We start from the raw sequence: 27,268 nt of genomic DNA on the forward strand, positions 1-27,268 counted from the left end.
AGTTTATCATTAAACTACATCAAGATTGGCGTCACAAACACTTTTATATTCTGAAAATAAGAACTATATAATTATAACCTTATAGAATTTTTAAGTTTGCAAGATTTGACATAAATAATCGAGGTGATTAATAGTTATAATCGAATTGACAAAAAAAATCATACATCTAAAGTTACTAGTGGTTCAAGATTATTAGAGTAATAAATAGGTATAAGTTGATCTCTTCCGAATGAAACATGTATAATTATTTTATAACTGAATGTGTTAGTGTAAGTTATAATCTGTAATCTTTATTTTTGAAAAAAATTATGTTGAACTACTTAAATAATTCAATCATATACTTGAAAACCCAATAGTAAATTTAACTACTAAAATTTATAAAACAAAGCTTGCTGACTGAAAGAGGTTATCTAATGTAATTAAAATCTATCAAATAAATCCATTTTCTAATAATAAAATAGAAAAAAGATATTGTGGAAATATGAATGTAATATTAAAACTCATACGATGTGACACCAAAATTTCATAAATGTTGATGAAAAGTATCGGCTGATTTTAGAAAATAAATGCTAAAATTAATAACAATAATTTAATACACTATTTTACATCTGAAAAGTGCCAATGATAAACTTCAAATAAAAGTATAACTTATAAAAATTAAAAACACTATGGTATAAAGGCAGGTTGAAGGCACACAGGCATCATCGGGAGAAGAAACGTACAAAATTCCCAAAGAGATGTGTTCATCATCGCATACAAACATCTGAAGCATTACAGTAAGATATACAGACTGTACAAAAGGAGAATCGAACAGTAAAGCTCTTGCACCTTTCCTCCCCAAGCAAGATCTGCCTTAGAAAGTGAGACTTACATAGGTTCTTATGTTTGAGGTTCGGGCACCCAGATGCGCCAAAAATTCATCGCTGTCAATAATCTGTATCATTGCACATAGCTCCGTATTAGAAAACATGCCACCGAATCATAAAACATGCTTATAGAAAACAAAACTTTGGATCAGATAATTACAGTATAACAGTTAGCGATTACTTATTAAGATATGCATAAAGTTCAACTGCCAGCCAGGTGTAGAAAAACTCATTTTACACAACCTCAGTTCTGTGGTTAGCAAATTGCTAGTTCCTGCACAACGCTGAGCATTTTGAGTTCTGACAATTTTCTTTTATTTTCCATTTATAATATATTATCAAAATAGAAATTTCACAGGGAAAGACTCAGAGAATTTGGATGCAAAGATATATATCAATTATCAAATTATCAATCCAATGAATCAGCAGAGAATGATATAGATTGCCATACCGTTCATCTGTTAGATTGAAAGAGCTCGCAACCTCAGCGGCCTTCGTGTGCATAAGAAACCAAATTTTTTCTCATAGGTATCACTATGCTGAGTTTCTCGCAAACATTTCGGCTATCTTTTTACGCCTCTTCACTAACCAAACTACTTTCATCTTTGTCAGACTCTGCTTTGTTGCTACTCCTCTTTATCTTGTCCTTGTTAGTGACAGGTTTATCCTGGGAAGGGCTGACCATTCTCCTGATAAACTTTTTTGATGGAAGTGCCGAATCGTCCCTTGAACTCCTTTTAGATGAGTCGCCTTTGGGAGTGTTAATCTTATCCTTAGGTTGTTCAATCTTCTCCTCAGCTATACCATCTTTTGCTTGGCTATTTGAATCTGAATTGTCTGGATCTGTATCAGGAAGCAGAGCTCGGTGACTAAGACGCAACTGTCCTTTGTCATTTATCTGCAGAGCACACTTAAAACCACTTAGAGAGAGAATCCTACCATGATTTATGGTAAAATCAAATATTGGGAAACCATGAACATAGGAATCACATCATTCACATATATCATACTAAGAAGGCAGTAATCCAACTAACTAAAAGGTGGTTGACTTGATCGTATTTTACCAATTTCCGCAAGAAATTCAAATGATAAGAACGGGGAAGGAAATATTAAAGCAAAACATTGTATCCCAGAATAAATATTTGGGCAATCATATAAGGTAAATAATTTTACATCCAGCAAAACTAATTCTTTCTCAAGTCTCAAGAACAATACCTAGTGAAAGAATGATAGTCAGTTGGTAAGTTGTTAACACAAAATGAAAGTGGTTAATTCAACTAATAAATGATTAATTTCAGTAGTTAGCAAAATAATTTTTTTAATCAGTTAGTACTTTGTAAAGTAATTTTGTTAGCGCTTATGTTAAACTATCATTTGATTGGTTGCACGTAAATTTAGTTAAAATAATTAGTGGTACTATTGATACCACAGGTAGTATGCTAGTTTTGAGAAAGGGTCTAATGGAGAGAAACAGCGAACATAAAACAGGAGTAGGGTCTTCTGGAGAGAAACAGAGAACATAAGACAGGAGTAATTACTCTCAAATGATGCTCATAAATAACTTAACCCTAATTATCTAATTATACTACTACAATTACATAAACACATTAATATCATTACTTTTTATTCCATAACACTAAGCAAAACAAAAACCAGTCAGGTTAATTATTTAGTTAACTGGCTATAGAATATTGTGCGCTTTTAAAATGCCCTCAAGTGTGAACATCTAACACAGCACATCGGACAAATATCAAATGTGAGGAATAGCTCCGCTATGATGAAATCACCATCAAGTTACAAAAAAGAAAAACGTAAGCCCCTTAAAACCTGGGTACAGAACAACTGATAGTTTTGAACATAATTTAAAGCTGACAAATAGTAAAATGAGTGTGACATACCTCTATAAGCTTTACATCAATACGATCTCCCACTTTGAAAACCTGGGAGAATGTAAGTGAAGTATTATCCTACCATTATTTACACATAATGATTTTTTTAGGAAAAAATAATCAAAAGAAGACGCTTACATCTTCTGCCTTGGGTAACCAACCTGAACTCAGTTCACTAATATGGCAAAGTCCCTACATAAAATGATAAGACATGTCCAAATATGAGTTACACAGCTTGCAACTTCTTTCATTCTAGAGAAATCACCTTTTTTTTTTCTTTTAAAACCTTTTAAAGCATTCTCAAGTCAAATAAAAACTTCGAAAGCAAATACATACATTTTTCTAACCATCAGAGTAACTATAAAGTATAAACACCACAATTCGAAATATCAGCTCTAAAGCATTTATGAGATACAAACAAGAAATAGAACATGCAAAGATAAAACTACATTTTTCTAATATTTATGCTTTTGGCAACTTGGTGGAAGTATGTACCTCTCGTCCAGGAGCTATCTCTACAAAAACTCCATATGGAGCTATTGATTTGATTTCACAGTTCCTGAAACATAGAAGGAAGAATAATACATATATAGAAGTTTGATGAGCAGTTTTCTTTCGCAATAAAAAAAGATCATCATTAAAAGTAGTGTTGTTTCACAAGCATTTAGTAAGTAATGTACATCACGTGTGCACTGTGAGTCCCTAGGTCATGTTTCACTCTTTAGGATTACTTTCAAATTTTCACACAATTTTACCAACTATTTTAATTAAAATAAAAATGTTTACTCTAATAGAGATAATAAAGTGGTGACTCAAAGAAGTCCCACATTGCCAAGATTAGCAAGTGCACAAGTGCATATATAATAAAAAACACACACACCCACTTGAATTTGATGAAAATATTACTTGTATTTTTCATAATACTTGACTAGACTACAATATATATAGAGTAACAAAGAGATAAAAAGAAACTAAATCTATCTAAATCTATCTCTATCTAAATAGATATTATCTCTATTTAAATAGATACTAATCTAAAATAGATAAACAAATCTTAACTATATCTCTATGAGATAACACTAATAATAAACTAAATCTTAACATATATTCAACACTCCCCCTCAAGCTACAGCTTACTTAGCTTTAAGCTTGTAACAAATCGAACTCAAGAAGAAAAGTATCGTAATAGATATCCCTTAATAATGACGGTCTTGGCGAATCTCTGAATTGAATAACCTTTCAAACTTCTAGTAAATTCATGGCGGCAAAAGACAACTTCTCATAATTGATCTGGCTGAAATTGATGCAAGACAAAAACCAATTCTTCTGGAGTGTCGTAGGGTAGCTGAGCTAGCAAACAAGGGCGAAAAAACAGCAACAATACGCCCGAAAACAAAACAAAGCTGAAGCAAGAACTCACCAACAACAATCACACATAAATAAAACATACTTGAAGTCAATCAATTAATGGCTTCTAAGACAAACAATGGTGTCAACTTTGACACAGACAACTCTCAAACATTAGAGAGTGGGCCAGCGCAACTCACAGCTGAAGCCCTAAAACCAGAACCAATAACTCTCAACTAGAGAGTGGGCCAGCGCAACTAGCAGCTGAAGCCCTGAAACCAAACCCAAACAATCGAGACAAAACAAACGAAGGTGACACTGTCACCTTCAAAACCAAACCAAACCAAATTGCATAAAGTCAGCCTAGATCAATATAATAATAGCATCTCGAAGAGAGAAATTCACACAACACTTCCCCTCAAGCTAGAGCATATATATCATATGCATAGCTTGTAACAAAAATAATTAACTTGAGAAGCTGCTGCTGCCGGAGAGAGAAATTCCCAAAAACAATCCAAAAATCTTTTCCAACTCTAAAACCACAATTGTGCCAACCAAAACCAAGAGCAATCCAACACACTAATTGAGAACTGGACTGGACCAAAGAGCCACGTGGTGCTTCATTCTGGCATCATCAGAAACTTCTAATATCACCACTGCTTAAAGCAACATGAAAACTTTTATGTACCATTAAAGACAAACACAAACAAATGCAGTAATCAGAAGTTGTTGAGGCTTGAAATTGCCCTTCAGCGCCTACTTCCAACGAGTAGGTAAAGACTTTGCCCCTTTCGCACAGTAGGAAAAAAAAAGGGTGAATCTGCGAAATCTGAAATCGCTTAAACTGTTGCATCAAGAAAATCTCAACCTTGTCATGAACTAGAATTGTAATGATGTTGGTCGAACACTTTATCATTGTTAACACATTAATTTATGAAAAACTGATTTTGAGAAATCGCCACAGATGTAATGATCAATGATCTTTTTTGTGGTTTCTACACCGAATATTCAGTATATGAATTGGCAAAGAAGGAAATTGACGAAGAAATCATAGGAGAATCACAAGATGAAGGGCATTAGTAGCGTTCTTTTCCATCAAAAACTTTAATACCACTACTGTTGATGAAATAGAAAGGAAAGATCCAACAAAAACCTCTTCTGAAGCTTTACCACCACATAACGATAAAGTAAGTCCACACATGCACATAAATAGAAAAATCTGAAGTAGGCCTCCAAGAAAAGCAAACAATACTCTGGATATGGGCAAAAAGACCCCTGGAACAGCACCAAGAGGGGAAGACGACCTTGCTGTGCAATCACGACAGCGAAAGGATGCTTGGAGGGCGGCGCGTTAACATCACACGCCAGGAGTGAAGCCGTGAGTGAAGGGACGTTGACAGTGTTGAACGTCAATGGTGACTGCCAAGAACGTGACAAGGATCACTAGGGTTCCAAGAGAAAGGGAACCATAATCAGAAAGAAACGAGGCCGTAAGAAAACGGCTAGAACTAACAAACGGAAGCAAAGTACGAAAAATAAATCCAAAGAGATTTGGAAAGTCACCATGAGGGGGCTCACGGGGGAGGAGCCCCCTCACAGCGGTAGGATTGAAACTTGCTCTGATACCAACTTGAATTTGATGAAAATATTACTTGTATTTTTCATAATACTTGACTAGACTACAATATATATAGAGTAACAAAGAGATAAAAAGAAACTAAATCTATCTAAATCTATCTCTATCTAAATAGATATTATCTCTATTTAAATAGATACTAATCTAAAATAGATAAACAAATCTTAACTATATCTCTATGAGATAACACTAATAATAAACTAAATCTTAACATATATTCAACACACCCATTGCCTTAAGCCTAAGGTTTTGTGGTGTGTGGTTCTAACTTAGGATTTCTAACATACTCACAGTAGTATTGAAAGCGACCAATGTATGCAGAAAACCAAAGGGCCAAATACCTATATATATCGCCAATAGCCGGAACCATTGTCAAATTACTAATCATAGCTTTAGACCTCTCTAAACTAGACAAATCCCTTGCAAATATTTTCACCTGCAAAAGCCACAGAAGAATTATTTATTGTGTACCAATAGAAGAGTGATTCTAACAATCACATCAAACCATGTACAAAGCTGATTGTTCTCATACCGTGCCATTATCATCTGTATCAATAGCCTCTATTCCGGACTCCTCAATGATGCTCTTCACTTTTTTCCCACCAGAACCAATTATAAGATTTACTTTATCAGGCCTAACCTGTAAAAAAAATGATGGATGTGAGAGAGACATTATATTTTAGGGTGATTGAGCGATAACCAATGAGGGGGAAAATTAACAAACAAACCTTCATAATGTGAATCAGAGGAGCATACTTGGAAAGGATTTTTGCTGGAGGGGGCGAGCAATTCATCATCTCTCCTAACAGAAGAAAAGGGAGAGAAAAAACAAACATATTTAGGATTTCAAGAACAACCAAACATATTTACAAGCTTACAAGTTGAGTGGACACTCCACGAGATTATCTAAACCCTCGAGTTTGATAACCTTGTTTTCAAATGTGAAAGATAAACCTCCTTTACCCAACCATGCTTGTTTAGGAAATCAAAATCTAAAAGCCCTCCATTTAATAGATAAGCTGTTGTGTTTAATATATCAAATACTTTGGGCAAGCCAGATAGGATCTTTATACAACTAGCCGGGTTCAAGGTTTTGCTCATCCTTTCTAGAACACCATTTTGCTATGGTGTACCATGTAACATAGTCTTGATCATTCGAATTCCATTTTCTGTGAAAAAGCCCCATAACTTTGCTAGGTGTACCATGGTCTTGATCATTCTAATTCCATTTTCTATGAAAAAACCCTGAACTCAAATGAATCATACTCTCGCTAATTGCTGAATTTCAGACTCTTGATTTACAATCCTGTCTGATTTTCAGCTTCTACTTTCCAACTTTAAAACACGAAATACATCAGATTTATTTTTAAGTAAAACAGACTCCTACCTTTCTTGTGGAATCATCTTAATTTTGACATAATAGTGTGAGACTCCAAGGAATTTTACTGGTACTAGCCCCAAACATCTGTATGCACCAATTCCAATTTTCTGGAATTTGAAGTTTTTCATGTCTTTCAGAAGCCAAGTTTTATGTTCACTTCTTTCTATTTTACCTCTAATTTCAAGAAACATGTCAAGTTCTACCATAAAAATACAGTTCGATCTAGTTCCAAAAAAGAATGATAATCACTATTTGATCTTAGCATTAAAGTCAAGGAGAGAATAAAGCTTTGAAAATGAACAAATTCACCAACTGCACTATATTTATTTTTTCCAAGTTTTAGACCCTATGAAGTATGTCTTAGTTTTGTTTCAATTTTAAACCTCACCAAGTATATGCTTCCTGCCATCTCTAGCTTGTAGAAGTGCTTCTCTCATGACGGGCAAAGTAATTCCACCCACCTGTAATACCCATATATATTAATAAATATTTATAGATATCAAATATTATATAACTTACTTATTTACTTACTTTGAAGGACTTGAATGAAAATATATATATTTATAGATATCAAATAATATTTAATAAATAACACATTCTCTAACTTTGAAAAAAAGAGTAGTTTTACTTTTACATAATCAGAACATAAATAAGAAAAAAAAAGCACATCAATATATTAGAATTAAAATGTGTAAACTATTTCACCTTAATGTCCATCTGAAATGCAGTTATGCCATGTTCGTTCCCAGCAACCTGTATTATATTATTGTCAAAATATCTCTCGTAGCATTATGATATCAAAATCATTATAACCAAATATTGTTTGACATAAAAAACCAGTAACAAAATTAGAGAAACCAAGCACAAGTGAAAGAAAGATGAGAGAGTGAACCAGAGAAACTTGACTTGTGATGTACTTATTTTGGGGAACAAAAATGAACAACTAGGGAGACGTTTGACCGTAATTCCCAAGAAATAGTCAAGGGTACCCAACTAGTTAGGAAAAAAACAAGTTAATTAGGAAATACGTAATTTTATTCTAAGAAAATCTAATAATTTTCTTATTATTTATTTATACATTATCTTGTTATCCTACCATTATCAGTCTCTCAGACCACTGTTGTCAAAATCGGCTATGGCGGCACCATGGCGCAACTCCAGCAAGCTGCCATGGCTGATATTCTGCCATTTGCCATGAGTAATTTGTCAAATAAGCCATGTTCTTGGCTTTCCGCCGTTAACAACACTGCTTCAAACACATGATAAGATAACATAGGATAAAAGTCTATCTTTCTCTCATCATATCCTACTCTTATCTAACTCTCGCATGCTGTCATTCCATATTCTATTTTGACCACTAAACAAGCCCTAACTATTTAGCAGCAAGGCCAAATAGACTAAAAATTGAGCATTGTTAGAGTATAACATAAAACCATTCAGGTAACCCTTACCCAATTAGCAAGTCGCAAGAGCCCTTTGGGCTTGAAGCGTGGATAAATGCACAGGCTCACTTACCATGTGCTTAAATTCAACTTTTTATTAGAAGAATTGGGGGCGGCAGGGATCGAACTTTGGGCCGTTTGGACATAGAGGCTCTGAAATCATAAAAGAGTTTCTAACAAAACAGAAATGTAACGGAATCTGGGAATTGTATTATTCAACCCAACTAACACAGAATACACTGTGCCTTGATATAGGCTCAGGTTCAGTAGCTTGTTGGAGAAGCTTATTGTTTACATTTTACTATTACATAGACGAACTAAGTATCACTCTAGCATATGCAAAGTAGAAATGAAAATACACAAGAAACCCAATTTAACTCCAAAATGTCAAATTCTTCGAAATAAAGATGAACAAATAGTTATGATAAGTTCAATTAAGTAAAATAAAACCTTAAAATCCATATCTCCAGACGCATCTTCAGAACCAGTTATGTCTGACAGAATAAGTGGAGTTCCATCTCCACCAAATTCCTTCGTGTCCAGTACCATACCCATCGCAATTCCAGCAATCGCTGACTTAATAGGAACCCCAGCATCTTGCAATGCTAAGCAACCTCCACAAACAGAAGCCATGCTATAAAAAAAACATGATATTAAACATAACAAGGTTAAAAGCCCTGTATTTGGTATATCTGAAAGCAAAGTTACTAAAGTAAAGAGAACAACAATACTGTCATGTGCAAAACTATAAATGGCATGTCATAACTCATAAGTGAGAGAATATGACATCTTCCCAAAACAGCAATAATGATGCGCCAAATGCATAAAAGCCGTGACATTTAAATTTGCAATTTACATAAGTTCTAAACAATAGCAACTGCACAACTCCACGACAACTTGTGCTCTTTACTCATCACAAAACCATGATTATGGACAATGTAAATTTCCAAAAATATGGACTTCGTCAAAACAGGATGAACCCAACAAAACGATCAATCTAAATTATGCTAGTCCACGGGTGTTCATCTATCAAGGATATGTTCTTTAGCCATCAAGTTTTTTTTTTTGGTTCGAACGATGATACTTAAATCAGATTTTGGGAGAAAAACCTATATTGTAAATCCCAGTTCCCAGCTCGTCGCGGCCAGCCTCAAAACTAATGTTCGACGACCACTAATGTTCCCACTGGAGTACAAGCCAAGGCAAAGCAAGTTGTAAGGCCTCTGAGACACAGACAAACGAGTACAAGCCCAAAGAAGAAGAATAAGAAGAAGAATAATGTAGTCCCAGTTGAATCATATTAGAGTACATCACATACCGTGTAGTAGAAGTTACTATTAAGTAGCTGACTGTGTATACAGTCAGTCTTAGAGTTAGTTATGCTAGCTGTCAAAGTTAGTTTTGCTTAGCTGTCATGCTGAGTTGTCATAACTGCATTTGTTAGAGTTTGTTAAGATTGGTTAGCTTGATTGACAAGCTAGAGTGTTCATTATATAAACTGTATTCACTCTTGTATTCAGTAACTTTGAAAATCAATGAGAATGAGATTCATAGAATAGAGTTTTCAACAAATCAATGTAACTTAATTCTAACACTGAGTAATGAACCAATCTTGGTTTGATTTATTCTATTGGTTGCTTACAGGATGTCCAGAACTTTTTAACTGTGGCTTGCTTTATTATGAAGTTGGAATGTTGAATATTTCTTATGCATATGATATTAAATTCTGTTTGGATACAATGAAAGGTCATTTAAATATTTTTTGTTGGATTAGGTAAATCCGTACAATCATGAGTCAAATATATGGAGGCTCCATGTATGTACATAGAGTTTCAAAATCTTGGTACCTAGTCTTAATGAAGTGTCAATATTGGAACATGAGTCCTGCGAAAACATATGTGTAGCTTCTACCTAAATCAAGTTCCTCTTGCTTTCGTCAATTTAAATACTGTACTCAAACTACTTGACAATATTTCACTATTTTGTTACATCTATTGATAATATTTTTTCTCACACTACTTGTCTATTTCTATTGAAAAATTATTCAAAATGTTTTCCCGTCTTTCAATGGTTTTAGTCTGAGATTAAATTCAATATACAGCTTACATTAAGGTGATATCTTCTCTTGGTTACTCAGATGTTTATTGGGCTGGATCACCATCATATAAGCACTCAACCTGAGGATATTTTCAGTTAATTGGAGGTAACTTGGTTTCATATAATAGTGAGAAACATCAAGCATAATGAGGTTGCTATTAAATGGCAAAATCCGGCTATGGCAAAAGCAGTACCAGAACTTACACAGTTAAAGCAATTACTTCAGAAATTAAATAGAAAGAGGCCAATGAAGCTAATCTGTGACAAACAGGCTAATGTACATATTGTTTTCAACTCAGTTTTTCATGATTTCAATTTAGTTAGAGAAAAAAAGTCCTTTCAGAAGATAATACTATTGGCTTTGGTAACTCCAATCATCTAGCAAATATATTAATTAAGTTCATTACAGCCTCTTCGGGCTAACTTTATTTATAGCAAATCTTATCCATATGATATATATGCACAAGTTTCAGGAGAAATAATATATAACTACCAAAACATGTGTCTCCTAACAGATACAATTTCATTCGATCACTGGAGTTAAGGTCCTGCATTGATTAGAAATATGGCCAAATAAATCCTTATGAAGGGTAGAACAATCTTCACCAATAAGCTAGCTTTTGGGGCAGAGGTAGACATAACCTAAATTCTTAGAAGGTATCAAAGCCTATCCTAGATCTATTTACTGAGCCACTCATAAATGGGTCACCCGCGGATGTTCATTCCTACAAACTTCAAGCTCCAGATGCCCAGCCTTGGGCGTGAAGGGGGAGGGTGGGTTAAGATCCTATATTGCTTAGATATACAACCAAATAAGTCCTTGTAAAGGGTAGAGGGATCCTCATCCCTGAACAAGCTTTTGGGTTAGAGTTAGCACTGATCCAAATTCTAAAACAACTAAAGAATGTTGTAATTTTCGCATTGGACCTTAAAATAAGAAATAAAAACTCACCTTGAAGAGCCGTTGCTTTCTGTTATAGTACTCTCAACACGTATAGTGTAAGGGAAATCTTTGTCAGAAGGCAAAATTGGTTCTAGGGACCTCTCAGCAAGCATCCCATGACCAATTTCTCGTCTACTTGGCGCACCAATCCGGCCAACTTCCCCAACACATGAAGGAGGAAAGGAGTACTGCAAATTTTATTTAGTTAGTCACTTCATTTTGCATTCCGACATTTTTTGTAAAAAAATTATAATAAACTTGTAGATACCAAAAATTTCCATGCACATGCAAGCAAAAATATGCATGCAGAAGATAAAAATGGCAGATATACAAAGAAAATTATGCATCAAATATGGATTTTATTTTGATGGTGACATTGAGCATTTGATACTGCCAGCGCCATTTTATCAACCGAGGACAGGTCAGACATGCTGAATGTTCAGCGTGTTTTTGTCTGGGCTGTTATTATCTAAAGTTGCAATTATGAATAAAACTTGACAAACAACTGGTTCACAAGTCAAGCCAGCTAGTCCAGTTGGGTTCTTAAAGACAATGCTCAATATAGACACAACACACAAATACAAAGATAAAAGTAGTCAAGTTCTGAAAGACCTGCAGATAGAACTTCTTGAATTCATCAACACCCATAAGATTGTCTATCCGTTGTGCCATCTGCTTATCTCCAAGCGTAACAACAGCTAGTGACTGTCAAATAGACAAAGCAGATTTAGGATGCAGTTATAAATATCACTAGAGAAGTACAAAAGACAAACTTAGAAAATACAAAAATAAAATTAAAAAAACCTACTTCCTTTTTAGTAATCATGAGATGTTCATAGTAACTAGTAAGCCAAATTGCGCAAAAGTAAGACTTTGACCAGATCCAAAATTGATGGCATAATTTTGGGTGAAGAGAAAGAAAAATAACATGGTTTTACTAATATGAACTTCTTACAACAACAAAGTCCAACCAGGGTGTCTAGCACCCATGAATAACAGTTTGGAGAAGCAATCCTCTCCCTATGCTGTCTGTTCATTTTTTCCGGACAGCAATGGAGAGCAGTAGGTTAAACATGGAAAACTTCAGAAATATAAGGAAGGGTTTTGATTCATTCACACCACACTTCCTCTTCCATCTCATTTCCACCAAGTTTCTTTTCCTATCTATATCTCTCTTTTTCCTATCAGATCACTCATTATATCTCTCATTTCTCTCTATTCTCTTCCTAAATCTATCTAAGTGTTGGTGGATTTCAAGTGTGAATGAAACTTTATTGTATAAGTAACTAAGTATTATGTGTACCCAAAAAATATAGAAGAGGTTCAACAGATAATGTACTATTGCATTGTCAGCAAGCCTGTGAAAACTACAGAATTCCTTCCTTCTAAGGTTTGGAATAACCTGAGTAAAACAACATGCAGTGCAAGTAGCTAGTTTCTAAATTATATCCAAGTTGGTTAATGTGGACAAATATTGAAGAGGAATGGGCGAACGCATCTTCAAATGTGAAGCAAAGATTGTTAATGAGCTGAAGAGCACTTGCTCTATTAGTTTTTATGCTCCTCCTTTGTACTCGTAATCATTCTTTATTCGACAAAACTATCAAAGAAAAGGGGCACTTTTATGTTGCCACAGGAGCATATAAACACACCATCATAAATCATCCAAGCATAAATTTGGAGAGAAAAAAAAATCTGCCTTAAACCTGTGTTTCGCCTCTTGTAAAAAGAGTGCTTCCATGTGCTCTAGGTAATAGCCCACATCTAGAGTTAATTGGACGTATTTCGTTTGGTTTCCGCCCATCACTCCTTTTCCCCCCCTGTTACATGCACAGAAAAAAAATCATCAGTATAGATCCTTTATTTGGTATCCATCAAGCAGATAAGCTTCTAAATACATAAATTTTACAAAACTAATTACATTTGTTAGTTAAAGACAACTCAAACCCAAAACATAAAGCTATTAAAAGGAGGCAAGTGCATGGTTCGATAACATGTTTCATAAAAAAGTTTAAATGATCGGCACGGATTGCTTAGAAGACTATGTGAAGATAAATACTAGTGGTAAAAGGTCTAGACTAATTGAATAACCTCTGCACTGAAATTTTGTAAGGCATTACTAGAAATCAGAGCAACATCATATCATGCTTTCATGAGGATGTCAAGAGCATCTGCGTGAAACTATGCCCCTTACAGCCACCGCAAGTAGGGTTTATCTAAAAAATTAGCACGCAGATAAATATGTTAAATTGAAACAAGCAATACTGTAGCATTCTCTTCTCATGATCACCATCAGATCCCTCTTTCCCACCTTACTTCACTTGAATCTGAAAATATTCTCTGTGAGATAAGACTAATAATAAACTCAATCTTAACAGATATTCAACAACTTCCAAATTGCTAGACCCAGATTAGTTCCCACCTTGTTACTCCCACAAGCTGAACTAACCAATACTAAATTAGCTCTTAATCATCCTAGGTGGTTTGGCTGCAATGAAAGATGAATTTGATGCTCTAATGCGTACTAAGAACAACAATCCTCCCTATCTTCAGCAAGGGTGTCATTAACCTTCTTTTTTAGGTGATCAGAAAACCATAGCCTAAGAACCATATATCAACAATGGCATACCAGTCCATAAAATTTTTGCCATTCAACTTTTCAGATGTAATAGTTGCAATACCATAGAATGCAACAGAGATCAACCCCTTTCTGGAGTTCTCGGAAGTCATAAAAGACGACTCAAATTCACTAGCCATTGGGGAACCAAATGGAGATAAATGGGTTGAGCTTTGAGGGTTGTGGACTGGTATGCCATTGTTGATATATGGTTCTTAGGCTATGGTATTGCAATACCATTATTAGAGTAATATAGTTACTGCTATGTTAGTGTTACTGTTAAGTGTCATTAGGTAAATGCTGACTGTGTTCTGTTCAGTTAGTTGTGCCTAGCTGGCAGGTTTGTTAGAGAGTTAGTTACATGCTTAGCTGTCAAAGCTTAGCTGTCAAGGTTAGTTAGAGTTAGCTTCTTCTGCAAGCTAACAAATCTCATAGTATAAATACTGTAATCTCTCATGTATTCATCATCTTTTCAATCAATGAAATTCAGTTGAAGATTTTCAACAACCATAGAAGCGTCGCTGTTAAAAGCTGCTCAGTGCATGCAGTTCACACATGCAGATATTTGCGCACATGTGACTGCCCATGAGGGCAGGAAAGGGCACGTGCGGCTCCAAATGGTGGTAGAGACCTCGGGGAACAGTTCAGTCAACTCTAACTGAACCTTGCAGGTGTGTTTTTCCAGAGTGGGTCACGGTGGTTTGACTTGGCTGGAGAGTGATAAGGCAGTTTTTTATTTTCTGTGAATTGATGCTTTGATACAAACTTCAATTAATTGGTTCAACTTGAGAAAAACTCTCTCAGCCTGCTTTGATAATTCGGGACTAAATCAAATCTGATTATAAAGCTGGTACCCCAAACCTAAAGGTTTAGGGTTTGATTTGCATCCTAAATATGACAGATTTTGTTTCTAATATCCATATAGGATATCAGTTTCAAAAATATTATCAAATAATATCAACATGAAGAAAACAGAATTCTCAGAGACCATTTGACAAAAGTCCCACTAAGCCAGAAATAAGCTCAAATAATTATGTTTGAATAGCAATCTTAATTATTTTATTACAAGTGTTCATACCTCTACTATGCGCTTCCTTAAAAACTTTGATGTGACTTCTTTAAATACCAACTTCACATCTACCTCCGAAAACTGTAAGAAGAGAAAACAATAGATATATATTAAAAGGTATAACCAAATTAATTGAGAACAGTGGCATAGAAGAGGTCAGGACATTATATGTGCATCAATCGAGAAATACCAACTGAGCAACAACTATATGCAACTCGCACTGGAAAATAAATCAGAAAGAACATAATGTATATTCCTAGCAAAACTTGACCCACAGTAAGCACAAAACAAGAGAAGCGAAAACATGAGTCATATCCTTTTTTGCCTTGGTTCCTGGATGAGGAGAGAGGATAAAATATTACTAGGAAGAGGGTAAGACATCCTCCAAACAGAAATTTTAAAAGAAATAAAGCCAGAGGCTAAAAAAATATAGCAAAGCTGGCCAATATCTTTGCATCTGGAAATGGAAATTCCCCTTAAACAACCGTGACCTGAGCACCAAAGAGAGAAGATCTATATTTTGGCAGCAAAATGCTAACAAGTGTCAAAATGAATTTGGTACATATTCCAGTTCTATAAAGAGAGAGATGAAAGATATCCAGAAAATGTAATTCTATATTATCTGAATCTGAAAGTGTTGAAAACTGTAATTGTAAAAACTGATTAACATTGATTTGTAAAAGCTACAGATACAAGTGATTACTGCAGTATTTATAGCAGTGCACTTAGCTTGTTGAACAAGCTAACAATCCTAACTGATTCTGTTATGACAGCTCAGCATAACTAACTATGACAGCTAATCATAACTAACACTAGCTGACTGTATACACAGTCAGCAAGCTAACTAACAGTAGCTTCTCTTACACGTTACATAGTGTACTCTAATAGAAAGCTTGTGATACAAGAATATATGAAATTGCTATATGATGAGCAAGGCTTAACAGTCTGTAACTAACCCGTAACAGACTTAGCAGACTCAATTAACTTCAGTTACAGCTAACTAACTCTAGGTAAAAGACAACATTACTTATCCGACACTCCCCAAACAAGCTCAATTGGGATGTGAGATCAAGTAGATATCTATATTTTGGCAGCACAATGCTAACAAGCGTCAAATTGAATTTGGGACATATTCTAGTTCTATAGAGAGTGAGACAGAGAAAGAGATGAAAGATATCTAGAAAATGTAATTCTATATTATCTGAATCTGAATGCTTGTGCTACAAGAATATATGATGTTGCTCTATGATGAGCAAGGCTTAATGGCCTGTAACTAACCCCTAACACACTTAGCTGACTCAATTAACTTCCGTTACAGCTGACTAACTCTAAGTAAGAGACAACATAACTTATCCCACACTCTCCCCTCAGGCTCAATTCGGATGTGAGATCAAGAGGACATCACAAAAAGTGAACTTGGAGCGCAAGGCAGTAAGCCAAGGGGCTTGGTGAGAACACCTGCCACTTGCAGGTCTACATGAAAATGCTGAATTGAAAGGTGAGAACTAGAGTTAAAATAATGCATACGACAACCAGTTTGATTACAGAAGAGAATGTCCCTATGTAATCAAAACCAGCCTCTTGATGGAATCATTTGGCAACAAGACACGTCTTATAATTGTTGATGGATCCATCAAGATTTACCTTGATCCAAAAGACCCACTTGCAGCCTATGGACTAGCAGTTAGGTGGAAGGAGCCAAAGTCCAAGTGCAGTTCCATAGAAGTGCATTGTATTCCCCGGCCATGGAAGCACACCAATGGGGTCCTGCCAGGACTTGCTTCACAGTACTAGGTTCCACATTGGTAAGGAGAAGGGCAGGGTGCAGTCTAGGTTTGACTATTCCATTTTTGGATTGGATAAGCATATGATGAATCTTGTAAGGAGGGATGGAAGATGTGACAGTGAAGAGTTGGCTAGTGGCTTGACTAGATGAAGCAGAATAATTGAACGAGGAATGCTGCTCCACGTTGATAAGCCACCAATAAGCATTCCCTCTTTCAAACGCCAGCATCTCCTTTCCTTCCTTACTTAAACTTGCAATTACTTTTCTCATCTCCTCAAGAATGACAAGAAACTCCATCTCCATTATTGATGAAACTTGAACAACTCCCGGATTCTTCACTGATATGCCTCCCACCCCCCTCAAACCATTACCAACAGCTTCAAGATCAGAGTTCGATACCAGTTGATACGAATCTATATTTTCATTGCATTGAATATGGACAATCCCCCTTTGGTACAAACCAGAATTGGCAAAGAAAACACACTCTCACAATGCAGAACTTCAAGGGTTTGTACCTCCTAATAACCAGACGCCCTAGGATGCTTACAAATTACTAGACACCACCATCTCAACCCTCGTCTCAAACCAAAGAGGCCGTTAAGTTGTTAAGAACACATGCATCGTTTAATTACATCTCTTAGTTCGTCCCCTCATGCAAGAGCCCCATTGGGTTTGTGCGTAGACGATCTAGTGGCCCCTTCTTACCATGTATTGAAATTTAACTTTGAATGGGATGGGATGGCAAGTAGTGCAACTGCAAACACACACAGACTCACAGAGAAGTAACAATCACACTCGCTGCTACAGTTATAACGGGTGTATTACCTATATGCATCACCTATTATTATGAGAGATTCATTAAAATAGAAGTGAGTGGAAGAGGACGGTGAGTAATCCTAGTAAGCACAAGGAAACTGCAGAGAAAATGAAACAGAAAAAAATATGCTCATTTTGCAACCTATTTTGTCCGCATGTCTGACCTGGAAACGCCCATAAAAAATACCATAAGCAGAAAGAGTACTGGACGTAAGATACCAATATATGTATCACTTAAATATATCATTATTATTAAGAAAATAAAAACTTAGTACTTACTAACGGGGTTGGTTTGCGAGCAGTTGGCTTTATATGAACATCACCTTCATCAACTTCACCATCAACAATAACTTCCTCATCTTCATCCTCATCTTCAAGAATCTCCGCAATTGTTTCGGTATTACTCCTTTGGGTAGCATCATTTGTGACAACCCCGTTTTCTGTAAGTATCTTAATAACCTTTTCTTCTAATGATGAAAGGGCTTTCCTCCTTGGTATTTTGTTTCTAATTTGAAGAACTTTTACCAGCTCATCACCAGCGATTTCCTGCACATTACCACTCACTTCAGCTTCGATCATTTTGTTACAAAATATTTACACAGGTTAAGGCATACTTCCTTTATACACACATGTAAATGCAACAAGCTATCAATATCAACAGATGAGCCAACACGACTACAGAATGATTTCAAAAATAAATAAAAAACATCACACCCACCACATAACATTGTCATTATCATAGGAAATTTTGGAGACTTATGAGGAACCAGCTCAAGGGGTAATTTCTTTAGAGCGATTGAGGAATAAAGTGAAATCTGAGTGCAGACACACGAACACAAAAACATCACAAAAGCCATAAATCTGATTGAAGATTGGAAGAGGAGCAGAGTGTTTCCAAACACCTACCAGAATCTCATCCCGAGCTTGAACAAGTTACTGGACCCAGGTGAAGAAATTTTCCCCTGAATGGGGTCTATTAAGCAGTTCCAGTGGGCATAACCAGCATGATTCAAGGCTATTCATCTTTGAGCCCAGTCAGGAGTGCAACTGGTCCAACCAATTATTCAAATAATAGTGCACACAGAAGGAATACAGGTCCAATATACTCAACAACTAACTCCAGTGCAAACAGCACACATCCACAACGGAATCAAAGAGTTGACGTGGCCAAACTTTTGGTCCATATGCAACTGTCCACGTAAAAGTATAAGGATTACAATCCAAGTGGATGAGGAAAGGTAGATGTACAGACTCGGGTCCGAGAAGCAATATGGGAAAATGTCCAGCCAGAATCCCCATTATTCACTCTGAGACAAGGTTGAACTTCAAGGGTTTGGAGGTGGGACGCAAGACACAAGAACAAAAGAAGTTGAGAAAAAGCATTTAGAGTAATTACAGAATTAGTTAAGTGGTAAACAACAGTTACAGAATTGACTAGGCAGTTAGCTTGAATAGTACAAGGGGGTAGATGTCTTGACATTTGTACGGACTTCTTTTGGTCATATCTTTAGTCAATTAGGGACCTAAAAAGTCACAACATTCTTGCAGTTTACCGCTATATGATCAGTTCGCTACTGTTTGGTAGCTATTCACCTCTGTTTGGCTTATGTTCCTGCATGGAATATTATGTTAAGGTTTCTGTTTGGCCCTATTTTGATCTTTTAGCAGGGTTATCTTAGCCAGGTCCTTGAAAAGGCCAATGGTATTCATCCTATTAAGTTGTACAAACAAAGAAAACAATTTCTACAGAAATAGGCACTATTGAGGAGAGAATAACATCTCATACAAAGTACAAACACATTCACAAATCATAAACAATTCAAAGGCTTTATTGTTAAAGAAACAGAAGAAAAAGATATAGGACAGCAAAGTGTACTTCAACATGTTTATAAAGCTCAGGAGGAGGCAACTTGATGGCATCAAACATCTTTGGTTTCCCACATTTCTTGACCAAAGCTGCTACCTCTTTACAGATTGCTCGAACAGCATCCTGACAGTAGACAACAGTCAAAAGATTAAGCATAGATAATTTCATCGAGTTGAACATAAACCATCAAAGAAAACAATTGACACTCAAAAAAGAGAACATCAACAAAGCAAAGCAAGTCAACCACATTATAACTTAAACTAAATCCCCTAGGGAAGCAAGTGACTACTCTCATATACCAACCATACCACCTTTTGCAAATTTCAAGGCCCAATGGCATAATAATTATAGAAAATATTGGAAATAGAATAAATCATTCAAAGCCTATATGACCAAGTGGTCTGAAGTTCAATCCTTGTTCCCCCACTATTCAAATAAATTTCAATTTCAGCAAAAAACAGGTGGGGTACGTGCATTATCCACGCTTCAAGCCCAATGAGCTCTCACATAAGGGGGCCATGTTAGAAATATAACATAAATCATTCATGTGTCTTCACCCAACAACTTAACCATCTGAGATAGTTGGGTCATGACAAAAAATGAATTGAAGGTCTTAATAATATAGATAGAGACGTATTCGGAAGAAGGGCGGGTCTAAGAAATGTTTTGAAATAATCCTACACTATGTTTGCAGAGCCAATAATATTTAGAGAGCACAAGCATGTATGACTTTTGGGAGGAAAAGAAACATGTAATAATGATTTGTAAGCTTATCCATGAACTACTATAACTTAACAACCTGACCAACTTCTACAGCTTCAAGTAACTTCTCTTCTGGAAGAAAATTGCTATAACCCTGCAATGAAAAATTATACCAGTTTAGCCATTATGGAAGCACAACTACGAGAGTTCCAAGAATCATGATTGATATATATTTGATTCTGGAAAGTTTATGGTTTCACCAGCTTCTTCAACCAACATCTATGCAGATCCTGCAACATGCCTTTAACATGGCTGAAAGTAAGTGATGCAGTTCATTGCTATGAAAATACTGAAAACTGCAAGGGTAGGAAAATTTTGAAAAACATGTTTTACCAGGTGATGGGTGCTAGTTTCAAAAAAAATGATATTATGTACTGGATGTGGATATGGATTACAAACACATCAGATTTTTATGATGTAAAACTTCCTCTTATATTTGTTTGCATGAATAAACTTACTTCAAAATTAAGGTCCCATTCCAAATGTACATATCCAGTTAAATTAAATCTCAGTAACTAAAAATGGGGTCCTTTTGGGTTTTAACTTTTAAGCACTTGCACTGCACTATAACAAGGCATATACATGCAGAGTTTTCTTTCGAATAACAAGTTACAAATGCTTACCAGCTTCTGTTCTATTGTAATATACCTAGCACGTTATTGTTCATTAGCAAGCCATTCACCTTACCTCTATCATCAATATTGCACTATCTGTGCCAGCCAGCAAGAGGTCCAACTCAGAGTTTTCCATCTCCTCAGTTGTAGGATTTACTAAAAACTTATCACCAACAAGACCAATTCGAACTCCAGCAACAGTTTTTGACATAGGCACTTCTGAGAGCGCACTGTGGAAATTAAATTATTAAAATTAATAATTATGCACAGAGTGCTTGTGGGCAAATGCAGATAGCATCATGTATCTGGCAAAATACCTCTAACTTAGATTTGTGTCTGCATGTGTTTATGTCTTAGAGAGCATCAAGCATTTATGATTTATTGCTACATCTTATATAGAATATCTTATCATCTTATCCTCCTTTTTACATGTACTTACCTCTTTTAGTGAATTTTTTTTAATCAAATATTTTGGTAAGTAGAAATTTGAGTATGATGAGTTTTTTGTTAACATTTAAAAAGAAAAGGATAGCCATTGTGTGCATGAGTCAAAATGCCCCAGGGTTGGCAGCAAAAGAAATTGATCAACTTACACTGCTATACCAGCTGCAGTGACAGCCAAAGAATCAGGGGAGTGCAATCCATCATAGCTTAAAACCTAAAAGCAGAAATTTAAGGTAGAGAATAGCATGTGAATTTTCCAAAAGGTACAGTCATTTTAAAGCACAAAAGAAAAAAAGAAAAGAAAAATATATCAATTCTTGAAGTTAGCAGAAAAATGAAATAAACATTGTTAAAGTTGTTAACTGACAAAGAACAAAGCAGAGGGTGCTGATCCTGGTTATCTCTCTAACTGGCATTTTCAACAGATACTTGTATATTCACAATCATTAGTAATACTCTATTACCATCGGCAACTTATGGTATTCACTAACATCTTCGATGAAGGCCAAAAAGAAAAGGATACAAATATTTATTATTTTTGCATAACTATGAATCTATAGTTTTTGTAATCAATGGTCAGAAAAAAAAAAAGATTAATTTAATCAATAATGAGTAAGTGTTTTAGTAAATTTAAATCTTCTCTTTGATCAACTAATTTTTAGCTAATTATTATTAATTTATCAAGACGTACATAAAACTAATTGGTGAGGAGCATATAAATTTCTAATATTTATATTAAGGTGACGCTAATGAAACTTCTATAATTAGAAAAGGATTTATTTAAAATATACTTGGTTTGCTTGAGAGAACACCTCCCAGCCCCAAATTTTATAAGCTTTTAATATTTACAAATCAGGTTGTAAAACCCCAGTTTTAGGGACTGCTATACATTATAATAGTAACCGAATCCTATTCCAAACTTCATGCATGGGATAATAATAATATTGACAATGTGTCAACAATATCAACAGATAGTATAAAAAAAACACAGATATTATCAAAAAAATTAATTCAATTTGAGTAAAATAACATTCTTGGTCCAATATTTTTCTCGATAATTTATTTATTAATCAATTTAATAGGTGTTACACTTGTCACATATTTTGTCATATAAATTGGTCATTGTTCACATTCGCTAAATCTGATTTTAATGAAATCGAACCATCAACCCATAAAGCAAAAAAAGTAAACTAAAACTTAGGAGGACTAACAGAAGTGGACACATAAAGAATAAAATTATATGAAGGGAAATATAAGGACCATACCCAAGATAATATTTGAGTTTCATGGTAGAAGCCCTTAGGCATAGAAGGACGCAGAGGCCTATCAATCAATCTACAAATAAGCACCTGCAAGCAACAGATGGCAATCAATCATAAGGAATACGTTCAAAAACAAAACCCTTGGCAAATATTCATTTTATTAAGATTCCTTTTTTTGTCCACAAATATTGTATGCTACCAAATTCATCCAAATTGAAAATAATGACAAGCAGACAATACTAATTAAAATTGAATTGATCAATGATTTTTTGCAACAAAGTTAATGACTAAGAGAGTATACCTCGTGATCCTTTGTCTTTCCTTCTCGTTTAAAAAACCCTCCACTGAAAAAGAAAATTAAGTATTAAACACCAAAGATCAATTACTTCATGCAAGAAGTAAAATGGAATCAGGAAATACAAAAGAAATATTTTTAATGAATGTAAAGCATACCTAGTGCGACCAGCTGCTGAAAATCGCTCTTGATAATTCACAGAAAGAGGGAAAAAATCTGATGGCTCACTAGGAACATCATCCAAACAAACAGTTGTGTACACAATCTGCAATAAACAACTACATGAATTTTTCAAAGAACAAATTCTGGGTTTTTCATGTATAAGTTGCTGTTGATTGCATCCTAAAACAATGTCAAATGTCATACTTTTCTTCAATAAATAACAATAGGCACCAAATGGAGCAAATACCAATATATACTCAATAGCAATATTGATCATAGGTAGGTAAGATTGAATTATCATTAGAATAAATTCCCATCCTGAAGAGCAAGATATTAATTTACTCGATGTTCCAACTTCCAATCCCAGCTAAATATTCCACATGGTCAAAAGCACGTATCTGGACCTTACCTTAACCCTCACTAAGGTATCACTCATTAATCATTAAGAAAATTATCATTTTATGGCCAAAAGTACATGATTTAATTGAGCAATCTCATGATCTATTTGCAGAGTGTTCATTATTCTATTTTGAAAAAAAAGGAAAACCCAGTACATTTTGAATCACAGAACAACAGATTTTTTAAAATTGCTTTTCTATATTACAAAAGAAGCATATTTTAGAATATAATATAAAACCATTCATGTGGCCCTTACCCAACAGCTTAAGCTTGTGGGATAATTGGTTATTTGACATGGTATCAAAGCCTTTGTGAGCAAGTGGTCTAGAGTTCGATCCTAGTTTCCCTCCATTATTCTAATAAAAAGTGGAATTTCAGCACATGGTAGGTGTGTAGTGCATTCTCCATGGTTCAAGCCCAAGTGGGCTCTTGCATGAGGGGGTGTGTTAGAATATAATATAAAATCATTCTTGTGGCCCTTACCCAACAACCTAAGCTATTGGGATAATTGATTATTTGACAATAATATTGGTTGGCATCTTAGGGGGGGCGTGTTAGAAATATAATAAAAAAATAATTTATGTGTCTTCACCTAACAACTTAGGCTTCCCCATGAGTAGTTTCTAGTATACAATCCGAGTGCCCTCCATTCTACATATAAAAATAATTCATGTATCTTCACCCAATAGCTCAGGCTTTTGTGATAGTTGGTTCAGGACAATAATTATGTATTTTTTTTTTAAAGAACTATCCAAATCAATGTTATTTTTTACTTTTCTTAGAACATAAAAATAATAGCTTCTGAAGAAAAAAATTATATATATATACACACACATCTAAAGTGTACAGTAGAACCAATTTTTTTAAGCTTAAACAGTCTGGCTCTCAAAAAAGCAATCAATTAATTCATAAATGGCAATTTAACAATCGCAGATAAACTAATCAGAATAAGAAATATGGGAACTTACAGTCTCCCCATCCGTAACTGTAACAGAACCACTTGCTTGTCTTCCTATATGATCAGTCTCAACCAAAATCTGTAGAATGCCACAAAACCTAACACGTAAATCAAACCACTATATAAATGTGTCTTTTGAACTCTATAGAGATAATTTTGAAACAATGCCTCCCCAAAACTAACAGTAACACAATAAATTAGAAGATTTGCTATTTGGAACCAAAAAAATGTTTGTGATCAAAATCAAAGGCATTGAGTGCGTTTGATTACAGGTTGAATTGGATGTGAGTATGTTTTTTCTCAATCCAACAACTTGGACCACTTGGAAAAACTGTCTTGGAAAGCCAAAACAACGCACTCATAATCTTGGGAAGAAATAGAAACCAACTTTACCACACCAAAAAAAAGAAATAACAAAAGTGTTCCATCTCTGCATTTATTGAGTAAGGAAGCCCTTATGAACAAAAAGTAATGGAATCGCTCGACTTGTAGAATTGTCAATTTGAGCCAACCCAACTCACTCAAACTGGCCCATGATGGGTTGAGTTCGAATGAACAGCATTGGATCTAAGATTGACTACTCTAATACCATTTTAGAATTTGGGTTAGACATAACTTATCAGGGGTAAGGATTGCCCTACCCTTTTTTAAGGGCTTATTTAGCCATATCTCTAGTCAATATGAGACCCAAACAAGAAAGGAGGAGAGCAGCAGAGCAACTGTCGAACGAGAAAGGAGGAGATAAGGTAATCTTGGAGTCTCACTCGTGTTGCTCAAGAGGAAGAACACCTGGGGTCGACTTACCCATGAGGCACCCATTGAAGTTTTAAGTTCAAGAATCGACATGACCCACAGTTGTTCTAATGGGAGGATTCGACTTACTCATGGAGTAAGTTTATAGAGCTACTCCAAGCCCTCACTATTTTACCAACAACTATGACCAACTTATACTTATTCCTCATGCGAATTGTGAATCTATGCCGACACCATCGCAAAACACTTGACAATTGACATAGTGTCATCCTCCTCCACTCTTCTTCCCAAGTCGCGGAAGGATCAAATGAAGACATAACACGAGAGACTTTCCATTTTAGTGACCATGAAACCTTACTTCTTGAGTATTTTGAAATAATGAATGAAGATAAATTAGAAATTCAATTTCTAATATGTTCCAAAAAAAATTAAACTAAACTGAAATTTTTGAAGATTAAGGAAATGAGTGATGAGAGAAATAAACCAAAACAATGTCAACAAACAGATGGGGAAAACTTATTCAACTTCTACAAATGACAAGAAACTCAACTCTATCCAATGAAAACAAACATGAACATAAACAATTTCAAGCAGAAGCGTGAACAGAAACAAAGTTCACACGCATTTGAATAGAATCCACACCCCAAACAGAACACACACAACCACGAAACACTCCCAGACAAAGCAGAAACCTTCAAAAACAACATCTGTATGATCAAACTTACATGTCTGTCACCAACAGGAATCTTCACGGAGTACGGTTGCGGGGCACCAACGTCGACGGCGGACTCTGGAACCACCGAAGGATCCTCCAAGGAAGCTCTGACAGCGAAGCCGCCGAGACCACCTTTGGTGGTGGGAAAGAGAGAACGGAGCTTGCATTTGCCGGCGAAGCGGTAGCAGCGGCGGGTAGGGAAGAGGAGAGGCGGGTTGGGGAGGAGGAAGTGAGAGGGTTGGTGAAGTGTGGCACGGCCATGGAGGGTGCTGCTAGAGCATGCTAGCATCTTCTCGTGTTAGGGATTTCCGATTCTGCTACTGGTGTCGTTGTTGGAGTGAGTGGTGAGTGAGGAAGACAAGAAGAGAAGGAAATGCTGCTGTGCCGTTATCCGATTCTGCTATTTCGTTTTTTTTTTTTTTACTCGGATGCGGGCTAGGGTTATCGGCTTTGTATTTGGGAAGCAATCATATTTGAGCTAGGAATATGTACATCAAAGTGAATAACGAGTGCCAATTTGTATATGAGAATAAACTGATGGATAGTACCGGTGCATTCACAATTGATGAGGTAATAGACATATAAATATATGAATGAGTTAAAAGAACTTACTATTTAATTGGTGTATTTTTGCTACTTGAGATGATCTATTAAGAGTTGACGAAGAGAACGGGTCTGTTGTTGTCATCGTTAGGTTAAACTAGGGGGTCCAAGAAAGAAGACGTTTGTGACATTAGGAAGTGAAATAAGTGGAAAGTATAAATTACAACCGTGAATTATTACCGATTGTCACTTAATCTAAAAAATGGGAGAGTTCTTGGAGATTAAATTAAAGGACTTTGAAAAATGTTGAAAGAGGAATTTACAGCCATTAAAAAAATTATTTAATGAACCATTAATTTCTTTAGAATATGGCTAAGAAGCCAATAAATATATTGTTGACACTTAATGGTTGTGACAAGGGTAACCTAATCACTTTGAAGCAAATATATAATGTGTGTCAGATATTTCAACGTGCTCAAATGGGCCTAAGAACACATATGAGAAATTTGATAAAAATATTTAGAGGGTAATATTTATTTTGGCACGGGAGGAATGAGATAAGTGATGTTGTCACCAACATAATTTGGACACATCCCAATACGATA

The 27,268-nt window shown here is 35.4% G+C and overlaps 1 protein-coding gene across 1 annotated transcript; it reads right to left on the bottom strand.

The window, feature by feature from the left end:
- Positions 1–567: 567 nt before the first annotated feature.
- On the bottom strand, positions 568–26,602 carry LOC130729933 (probable polyribonucleotide nucleotidyltransferase 1, chloroplastic). Its single transcript, XM_057581785.1, has 25 exons — positions 26,131–26,602; positions 24,663–24,731; positions 23,292–23,398; positions 23,140–23,182; positions 22,842–22,925; positions 21,726–21,790; positions 21,206–21,362; positions 20,556–20,612; positions 19,766–19,879; positions 18,169–18,435; positions 15,297–15,368; positions 13,308–13,421; positions 12,214–12,306; positions 11,611–11,789; positions 9,012–9,195; positions 7,825–7,872; positions 7,508–7,580; positions 6,467–6,540; positions 6,271–6,378; positions 6,080–6,174; positions 3,251–3,314; positions 2,894–2,947; positions 2,765–2,806; positions 1,318–1,764; positions 568–934 (listed from the first exon to the last, which is right to left on the bottom strand). Exons 1-24 carry the CDS (start codon positions 26,407–26,409, stop codon positions 1,438–1,440), a joined length of 2,769 nt encoding a protein of 922 aa, XP_057437768.1. The 5' UTR covers positions 26,410–26,602; the 3' UTR covers positions 568–934; positions 1,318–1,437.
- Between the last annotated feature and the right edge of the window lie 666 nt (positions 26,603–27,268).

This window comes from Lotus japonicus, chromosome 1 (assembly GCF_012489685.1).
Source record: "Lotus japonicus ecotype B-129 chromosome 1, LjGifu_v1.2".
NCBI lineage: Eukaryota > Viridiplantae > Streptophyta > Magnoliopsida > Fabales > Fabaceae > Lotus > Lotus japonicus.